This window comes from Scyliorhinus torazame, chromosome 4 (assembly GCF_047496885.1).
Source record: "Scyliorhinus torazame isolate Kashiwa2021f chromosome 4, sScyTor2.1, whole genome shotgun sequence".
NCBI classification, from domain to species: Eukaryota; Metazoa; Chordata; class Chondrichthyes; order Carcharhiniformes; family Scyliorhinidae; genus Scyliorhinus; species Scyliorhinus torazame.
Genome location: NC_092710.1, coordinates 256956304 through 256966773, shown reverse-complemented (window position 1 = coordinate 256966773; position 10470 = coordinate 256956304). Strand labels below are relative to the sequence as shown.

At 46.7% G+C, this 10470-nt stretch overlaps 1 protein-coding gene across 6 annotated transcripts in view; it reads right to left on the bottom strand.

The window, feature by feature from the left end:
- Positions 1–10470, bottom strand: part of LOC140410888 (E3 ubiquitin-protein ligase RNF19A) — a 143820-nt gene that overhangs the window by 8650 nt on the left and 124700 nt on the right. For all 6 annotated transcript variants that reach the window (XM_072499660.1, XM_072499656.1, XM_072499655.1 and 3 more), the window contains one exon: positions 6427–6616. In XM_072499660.1, coding sequence (XP_072355761.1) covers positions 6427–6616 — 190 coding nt within the window. The remainder of the gene's footprint in view (positions 1–6426; positions 6617–10470) is intronic.

Genomic DNA, 10470 nt, shown 5'->3' with positions numbered 1-10470 from the left:
CTGTGAAGCAACTGTACTAACCACTGTGCTACTGTGCCCCCCACCCTACCCCCCGGTAACAAAGGTTGCAAAATGTATCTTATGCTATAATGTTTTCAGTAAATAGTCCCAGTAATCCAATGGGCTAACTGTGATCAGAGACACCTCACTCTGATAACAAGTAGCTGATGCCATCTAATCGAACTTCTGTGGATCTCTCCTGAAATCCTCACAGATAATGATCACACAAATGTTCCCAAACTCTCATCCCAGAAAGACCTGCCTTAGAGTCTTCTTCCGAATAACGCTTTCTCTCAGCTGTTTGCAGCAAGGATATACTTCCCAGATTATAGAATTATAGATTTCCAACTCTCCTTTTAGTATTCCTCTACATTAAATTGCCACGTGTAGTCAAGCTCCCATACAATCTCTCAGATACCCAGCCAGCAACGTAACACAACTGCTTCACAGGTTGCACCAACCTTAGGATTGCTTCAGATATCTGGGGCGGGATTCTCCGTTGCCCGACACCAAAATCAGGACCAGCGATCGGCTGGAGAATAGCTCTCAACGCCGAAATTGCGATGTTCAGCCCCCTCCATATCGGCGACATTGCGACGTGCGCTGCGCATAATTGCAACCAGGGTTGCATCTCATTATCGGGCCCGACCGCGATGCTCCGCCTCCGATGGGCCAAGTTCCCAGTGGCACGGGCTACATGTGGTCTCAACAATCGTGAACCTGGCGTTGCGGCTGCGGAGAGCGAGAGGGCGTACGGACAGTGTCTGGCACCACCATACTTCGCCGACAGTTGTGCCGCTGGCCGGGGAGCCTCTGCCCGGGCTGGGGGAAGTAGTAGAGGATGGCCGGGAGGTGGGCTGTGGGATCGGAGTGGATGGATGCACGGTCCAGCACAACCAGTGTCATCTTTTCGGTGCGCGTCTGGGGTGCGCAAGTGTATGCGCGACTGTCACGGACCCGGCGATTCTTCCGCATTTTTCGCGTGTTCCCCGGGTGTTTCATGCGGCCCCGGTGCTAGCCCCTCACTGGTAGCGTCAGCACTTAGCCGGAGGAACAGAGAATACAGCACCTGATTTCTCTCTAGCCAACTTCATCAGGTCTGCACCTTTCAGCACTATCTTTAACTTCAGGGAACAGTACCTTGTTCAAATTCCGGTTCCTTCTTTCCCCATTGGCTTCCATCTTCCTGGAACTTCTCTTCTCATTCCTTGGTTTCTAGAACTAGCTGTTCCCAGTTTCTGGGACTTGTTTACTTCACCATTACTCCATTATATAGCTTCTGCTTTTGGTAGAAATGTGACAGCTGCCTTCTCTCTCACTAACTAGCTCCAACTAGGGGGCGGTACGGTGATGCAGTGGTCAGCACTGCTGCCTGCAGCGCTGAGGAATCTGGTTTGATACTGGCCCCGGGTCACTGTCTGTCCGGAGCTGGCACATTCTCCCCGTGTCTGCGTGGGTCAGACTCCCACAACCCAAAGAGGTGCAGGTCAGGTGGATTGGCCGTGCCAAATTGCCCCTTAATTGGGAAAAAAAATAATTGGGTACTCTAAATTTATTTTAAAAACTAGCTCGGGTCCAGTTAAAACTAAACTTTCTAACTTAAAAAGCAGTCCCTGTTTGTCATGAAACAACCTATTCCTTCTTTACACTGGTTTGCTTTTTATGTCGTAAACTCTCTGAACACAGTACAGTTTGAAATTAAACCAAACATTCCTTCAGCATGAATCTAACAAAGCCTTTCTTACACAGAAACACTTAAAGTAAACTAACTTAACTCCATACAAAGAAAGAGAACAAAGAAAAATTACAGCACAGGAACAGGCCCTTCAGCCCTCCAAGCCTGCGCCGATCCAGATCCTCTATCTAAAACTGTCGCCTATTTTCTAAGGATCTGTATCCCTCTGCTCCCTGCCCATTTATGTATCTGTCTAGATACGTCTTAAATGATGCTATCGTGCCCGCCTCTACCACCTCCACCGGCAATGCGTTCCAGGCACCCACCACCCTCTGCGTAAAGAACTTTCCACGCATATCTTCCTTAAACTTTTCCCCTCTCACCTTGAACTCGTGACCCCGAGTAATTGAGTCTCCACTCTGGGAAAAAGCGTCTTGCTATCCACCTTGTCTATACCTCTCATGATTTTGTAGACCTCAATGAGGTCCCCCCTCAACCTCCATCTTTCTAATGAAAATAATCCTAATCTACTCAACCTTTCTTCATAGCTAGCGCCCTCCATACCAGGAAACATCCTGGTGAACCTCCTCTGCACCTTCTCCAAAGCATCCACATCCTTTTTAATGTGGCGACCAGAACTGTACGCAGTATTCCAAATGTGGCCGAACCAAAGTCTTATACAACTGTAACATGACTTGTCATCTCTTGTACTCAATACCCCCTTCCAATGAAGGAAAGCATGCCGTATGCCTTCTTGACCATTCTATCGACCTGCGCAGCCACCTTCAGGGTACAATGGACCTGAACTCCCAGATCTCTCTGTACATCAATTTTCCCCATGGCTTTTTCAGTTACCGTATAGTTCGCTCTTGAATTGGATCTTCCAAAATGCATCACCTCGCATTTGCCCTTATTGAACTCCGTCTGCCATTTCTCCGCCCAACTCTCCAATCTATCTATATTTTGCTGTATTCTCTGACAGTCCCCCTCGCTATCTGCAACTCCACCAATCTTAGTATCATCTGCAAACTTGCTAATCAGACCACCTATACCGTCCTCCAGATCATTTATGTATATCACAAACAACAGTGGTCCCAGCACGGATCCCTGTGGAACACCACTGGTCACAGTTCTCCATTTTGAGAAACTCCCTTCCACTACTACTCTCTGTCTCCTGTTGCCCAGCCAGTTCTTTACCCATCTAGCTAGTACACCCTGGACCCCATGAGACTTCACTTTCTCCATCAGCCTACCATGGGGAACCTTATCAAATGCCTTACTGAAGTCCATGTATATGACATCTACAGCCCTTCCCTCATCAATCAACTTTGTCACTTCCTCAAAGAATTTTATTAAGTTGGTAATACATGACCTTCCCTGCACAAAACCATGTTGCCTATCACTGATAAGCCCATTTTCTTCCAAATGGGAATAGATCCTATCTCTCAGTATCTTCTCCAGCAGCTTCCCTACCACTGACGTCAGGCTCACCGATCTATAATTACCTGGATGATCCCTGCTACCTTTCTTAAACAAGGGGACAACATTAGCAATTCTCCAGTCCTCCGAAACCTCACCCGTGTTCAAGGATGCTGCAAAGATATCTGTTAAGGCCCCAGCCATTTCCTCTCTCACTTCCCTCAGTAACCTGGGATAGATCCCATCCGGACCTGGGGACTTGTCCACCTTAATGCCTTTTAGAATACCCAACACATCCTCTCCCTCCTTATGCCGACTTGACCTAGAGTAATCAAACATCTATCCCTAACCTCAACATCCGTCATGTCCCTCTCCTCGGTGAATACCGATGCAAAGTACTCGTTCAGAATCTCACCCATTTTCTCTAGCTCCACGTATAACTTTCCTCCTTTGTCCTCGAGTGGGCCAACCCTTTCTCTAGTTACCCTCTTGCTACTTATATATGAATAAAAGACTTTGGGATTTTCCTTAACCCTTTTTGCTAAAGATATTTCATGACCCCTTTTAGCCCTCTTGATTCCTTGTTTCAGATTGGTCGCACATTCCCGATATTCTTCCAAAGCTTTGACGGTCTTCAGTCGCCTAGACCTTATGTGAGCTTCCTTTTTCCTCTTAACTAGTCTCACAATTTCACCTGTCATCCATGGTTCCCTAATCTTGCCATTTCTATCCCTCATTTTCACAGAGACATGTCTGTCCTTCACTCTAATCAACTCTCTTCAAAAGCCTCCCACATATAAAATGTGAATTTACCTTCAAACAGCTGCTCCCAATCCACATTCCCCAGCTCCTGCCGAATTTTGTTATACTTGGCCTTTCCCCAATTTAGCACTCTTCCTTTAGGACCACACTCGTCTTTGTCCATGAGTATTCTAAAACTTACAGAATTGTGATCACTATTCCCAAAGTAATCCCCGACTGAAACTTCAACCACCTGGCCGGGCTCATTCCCCAACACCAGGTCCAGTATGGCCCCTTCCCGAGTTGGACTATTTACAAACTGCTCTAGAAAACCCTCCTGGATGCTCCTTACAAATTCTGCTCCATCTCGACCTCTGACACTAAGTGTCAATGTTGGGAAAATTAAAATCTCCTATCACCACCACACTGTTGCTCCTACTTCCTTCCATAATCTGTTTACATATTTGCACCTCTATCTCACGCTCGCTGTTGGGAGGTCTGCAATACAGCCCCAACATTGTTACCACACCCTTCCTATTTCTGAGCTCATACATTATTTCTTTTTTTAAAACATTTTTTTTTATTCTCCTCCTTTTTCACGTTTTCTCCCACATTTACACCCATCAACGATAAACAATAATCAACAAGTTATGTCAATCCCCATAATAACAACGATCCCATCCGTTACATAAACAAATGACAAAAAGGAATCCTGGATTACCCGTAATCACCCTTAATCTACACGGCTCTCCACCCACCCACCCCCCCAACCAACGCCATCCAGCCTCTAAGAGAGTACCGTACATGATACCCCAAAGTTGTACCCCCCCCCCCCCCCCCCCCAAGTCTCCAGCTCCCAGCTCCTCCCGTCCAATGCCTCTTGTAAAACCCCTCCTCCCAACCTCGGTTCCCTCCCCCAACTTTCCACCCCGGCTAGACCACTCGGACCCGTTCTGTCAGGCTCCGATGGCTGCAGCCCCTCCCCCCACCTCACTCCCATTCACTGGCCGGCTTGAACCGGCCAGAGTGGAGGCCCCCGCCCGGGTCCCTTTCCCCCTTGCCCGGCCCTAGGAAAGCCCAAAGATCCCCTTTTAGCACACAAACCGCGCATATCCACCTACACCCCAAAGAGCCCTCCTTTCGAGTGAAAGTCCCGTCCCTTCCCTTGTCCATATATATGCAACATTGGCTCCTTTAGCCTCTACATCCGCGCGCAGTGATACAAAAAAAAAAGAAAATACAGTCATGAGGTTACATCGGCACATGACCATTCCTCAATTTGTCAGTTCTGCTACAGTCCTTCTGCCTTCGCAAACTCCTCCGCTGCTTCCGCCGTTCCAAAATAAAAGTCCCTGAGCTTGTAAGTCACCCTCAGCTTCGCTGGATATACAATGCCGCACTGCAACTTGCCAATGTACAGTGCCCTCTTCACTCGGTTGAAGGCAGCCCGCCTCTTCGCCAGCTCCACAGTCAAGTCCTGGTATACACGTATACCAGCTCCAGCCCACTGCACCACCCGCTTCTGTTTGGCCCAGCTCAGGACCTTCTCCTTCACACTGTACCTACGGAAGCACAGAGTCACTGCCCTTGGCGGCTCACTCGCCTTTGGTACAGGCCTCCACGACCGATGAGCCCGATCCAGTTCATATCGGGAGGGGTCCTCCCCCTCCCCCAGTAGTTTTGCCAGCATCGCAACAAAATACTCAGTCGGCTTCGGTCCTTCAACTCCTTCGGGCAGCCCCATGACCCTCAAATTCTGTCGCCTGGATCTGTTTTCCAGATCTTCCATTTTTCCTCTCAGATTCTTGTTCGTGTCCATCACCTTCCGCAACTCCTTCCCCATCGAGGCAAGTTGATCACCGTGCTGCAATACCGTCTCCTCCACTTCCTTCAGCACCTCCCCTTGCTCTCGCACCTCCGCCACTGCGCTCGCCACCGCCGTCTTCACTGGGGAAACCGCCTCCTCCACCAGCACATTCAAAACCTCCCTCATCTCCTTCCTCACCATCTCCATACATTTCTCAATCTGTGCCAACTGCTTTTGGAATTCCGCAGCCATCACCTTAGTTAGTTCTTCAGCCGTAAGCAGTGCGGCCTTCCCTGGTGCTCCAGCCTCCATTTTCTTTGTTGACCCCGCGGTGACCTTTCCCCTCTCCAACAGACTTTCAGCCGCTTTTTTCCCAGCCGTTTTTTTGATGATTTTCGACATCCTTCTTTTCCTTGCGCTATCTCCCGACTTTTACTGCCGTCGCTGGCCCTAGGACCGGGCGTTACTCCGCGAAAATGCCGTTCCCGAACGGGAGCCCTCTAATGTGCGGCTGCCTCCCGCCCGCCGTCACCGGAAGTCTCCATTATTTCTAATATCCAACAATACAAACTTAGATTGCTTAAAAGTACCACTGCTTCCCAACATCCGGCAGAGCCCAAGTCCAGTTTATTCAAAATATTATTTGAAAATCAGTCTCACGCTTGACAAATCAATTCATGCAATCTATGCTCAGAACATTCCAGACTCAACAGAAGTTTAAGATTAAGGCAATTTAACATGTCAATTTATAAAAGCATTTCAAGTCACTTTAGTATATATTTACCTGTTTGCAGAATCCTGTTCTGCACTCAGCATGCTTCCTGCTAATGCTACGGTACTTGCTGATTGATCGTTTTCTAATTTGACACCTGCTCTGTCTAGGTTGCTTCCACTTGCACTCAGGCCACTGGTCACTTCTTGCACACTGCTCCCGCTGATGCTGTGGTTATGTAGTCTAGGCCGTGGTTCATTAACTATAGAACATTTAAGGCATTGATACTTAATACAGTTGGAACACTTATTAAGATAAGAAACAGCATGTTTTAACATTGGACTTTGTAATGGTGCCATCCACTAAGTGTGCAGCTTTCAACATGAGCTCTCTTAACCATTCTATATAATATCAACATTAAAAAGCTCAGGGCCAGACAAAATAAATCCTAAAAAGAAAATTACTCTCCAACCAAAAATGGACACATCAGGGCTCTACTATTTTCAACACGCATGAGAATTGTGTTGGAGGCAGAAGTACAAAAGGTGTAATGGTCATGTGGGCAATTTTTAAATTCGAGGTTAATGAGAAGTCAAATATAAACTGGATGGAAACAATGAGATGCAAGACATTTACACCAATGCCATGTTCCAGAAGACAGTTGGTCGGCAAAGTTTTGGAGTTGGCGGCTGTGGAACAAAGTTTATGGCAGGGACGAAGACAATGGGAAGAATTCTCGAAAGACCCCAATAGCGTGCTCAACGGCGGGCCTAGTGGAACAATATGGTGGGAGGCGCAGAAATCAGTTTAACACTGACGCAAATTTACAGGGGGATCTTCTACTGGTGATCGCCATGGCGGGGGATGGTGAGGACCTCATTTGCATTCTGTTAATGGGATGCAGATGAAGGCCTGACGAACTATGCCAGATTCTCTAGGATGCCAGCAGGAAAACACACCAGCATGAAACATATTTGGAACAACAAGGCATGCAGATGTTGGGACTCATCTGAACAATGGCTGGGGCTGCCTCCGGAATTCAGGATGGAGATTGTCCACAACCCTGGAATACCACAGCAGTGGGCCAGGAGAGCATCTGCAGGTGGACTTTCCAAATCAGGTGTCCTGGAGGGGGCCAATCTTCCAGCCTCAGGATGTTCGTGGAGATCCATCTTTGTTCTAAAGAGGTTCATCTTTCGGTCTCCATGTGCTCCCAGAGATCTATCATCATTTTCAGGTAGTCCACGTTCTTCCTACATTAGTGGGTCAGTGATGTTGGGAGCCTTTTCTATATGGCACCCAGACATGGTGGCAGACTGACTACGCACCATCCAGGCCAGCCCCATCACGGAATATGGCTTGGACCACCTAGCTGCATGAGGTCAGGACCGGAGGATTTGGTGTGTTTTCCCACCAGTCTCTGCAGTGGACAACACCCCTGTTCCCACCGCACCAAGGCAGTTTGTCTCAAAATGACAGATTTCCGCCCTTTGGGTGGAATTTTCAGAAAATCGCACACAGAACTGGATCTGGTGAGAAAAACTGTGTGAAACTCACTGGCTTCACAGAGGCCTTTTATCGCCTGATTAAACAGCGCCCTGTGCAATTTCAAAGTGCTGGCGAGGATCACAGAACCAGCTTGAGGGACAGGGACGCGGGTTAGCACTGCTGCCTGACAGCGCTTGGAACCCGAGTTCAATTCTGGTCTTGGGTGATTGTATGGAATTTGTACTTTCCCCCAGTGTCTGCATGGGTTTCCTCCGGATGCTCCGATTTCCTCTCAGTCCAAAGATGTGCGGGTTAGATTGATTGGTCATGTTAAATTGTCCCTTGGTGTCCAAAGGTTAGGTGGGGTTATGAGGTTATGGAGATAGGGCAGGGAATGGGCGTAGGTAGTGTGCTCCTTCAGAGACTTAATGGGTTGAATGGCCTCCTTCTTTAGGAATTCTGTGGTTCTATATTAGTTCACCAAATGGAGCACTAGGCAAATTATGTTAGTTTATGTGTAATAACAAACTGAAGCAAGTTGCTTCTTCTGGAGTTAGCAGGAATTACTCAGGATAGCATATTTTGCTATTTAGGAACATAGGAACAATTAAGCCAATCGGCCCTTCGAGCCTGTCCCATCATTCAATGAGATCATGGTTGATCTGTGACCTAACTCCATATACATGCCTTTTGGCCCATATCCCTTAATATCTTTTCTTATCAAAAATCTATCTCTGAATTAAAATTAACAAGAGATCTAGCTTCAACTGCTGTTTGTGCGAGTGCGTTCCAGACCTCTACCACCCTTTGAGTGAAGAAGTTCTTCCTAACATCTCTCTTGAATGGTCGACCATAATTTTTATGCCCCCGAGTTTTAGAATCCTCAACCAGTGGAAATAGTTTATCTTTATCTACCCTGTCTTTCCCTGTTAATATCTCAAATACTTTGATCAGATCACCCCTTAACCTTCAAAATTCTAGCAAAAACACTCCAATTTGAGTAATTTCTCCTCGTAATTCAACCTCTGTAATCTCGGTATCATTTTTTTAAACCTGCATTGCATTCCCTCCAAGGCCAAAATATCCTTCCTAATGTGTGGTGCACAGAACTGCTCACAGTGCTCCAAATGGGGTCTAACCAGGGTTTTGTATAGCTGCAGCATAACTCCGGTGTCTTTATACTCCAATCCTCTAGCTATAAAGGCTAGCACTCCATTTGCCTTTTTGATTATTTTCTGCACTTGTTTCTGGCATTTTAAGGACCTATGCACTTGAACCCCCAAGTCTCTTAGGACATCCACTCTACCTAACCTCGTTCCATTTAGAAAGTACTCTGCTCTATCCTTTTTTGGTCCAAAATGGATAACCTCATTCTTGCTTACAATAAATTCCATCTGCTACAATTTTGCCCAGTCACCTAGTCTGTCAATATCTCCTTGCAATTGTATCCTATCTCGGCTGTCCACAATGACACCTAACTTTCGATCATCCCCAAATTTGGATATATGACTTTCTATGCAATCATCCAAGTCATTAATGAACAATGTAAATAATTGAGGCCCCAACACAGATCCCTGTGGTACACCACTAATCACCTCCTGCCTATTAGATTAATTACCAATATCACCATTCTCTGTCGCCTGCCATGTAACCAATTTCCTAACCATGTCAATAATTTGCCCTCAACTCCGTGGTCTTCCACCTTAGTTAACAGTCTCTTATGTGGGACTTTATCAAATGCCTTCTGGAAGTCGATATAAATGACATCCATAGACATTCCCCTGGGGCGGCAAAGAAGCACAGTGGTTAGCACTGTTGCTCACAGCGCCAGGGTCCCAGATTCGATTCCCGTTTGGGTCACTGTCTGTATGGAGTCTGCATGGTCTCCCTGTGTCTACATCAGTTTCCTCCGGGTGCTCCAGTTTCCTCCCACAAGTCCCGAAAGACGTTGTTAGCTGAATTGGACATTCTGACTTCTCCCTGTGTGTACCTGAACAGGTGCCGGAATATGGCGACTAGGGGATTTTCACAGTAACTTCATTGCAGTGTTAATGTAAACCTACTTGTGACAATAATAAAAGATTAAAAGTCACCTCCTCAAAAAATTCAATAAAATTAGTCAGGCATGACCTTCTCTTCACAAATCCATGCAGGCTCGCCCTGATCCTCTGAAATTTTTCAAGGTGCTCAGTTACCCCATCCCTGATAAAATACTGCAGCAATTTCCCCACCACAGATGTTAGGCAAACTGGTCTGTAATTCCCTGGTTTCCCCCTTTCACCCTTCTTAAAAAGTGGAGGGACATGTGCAATTTCCAATCCAGAGGGACTACTCCTGAATCTAGCGAACTCTGGAAGATTATAGTTCGGGCATCTACCATGTTCTCCCTTACTTCCTTTAACACCCTTAGATGGAAACTGTCGGGTCCTGGGGGTTTGTCACTCTTCAGTTCCATTAATTTCCTAGTTAGTGATGCTGTACTTATGTGAATTATATTAAGTGTTAGTTTCAGGGCAAAGACAAAATACAATTATTCAGAAGCAAATGACAGAAGTGACAGGTCCTGCAGAAGGAGATATTGTTGGCGGTCTTCTTGAAGCACATGAAATTGAATATAATTTCCTTTGT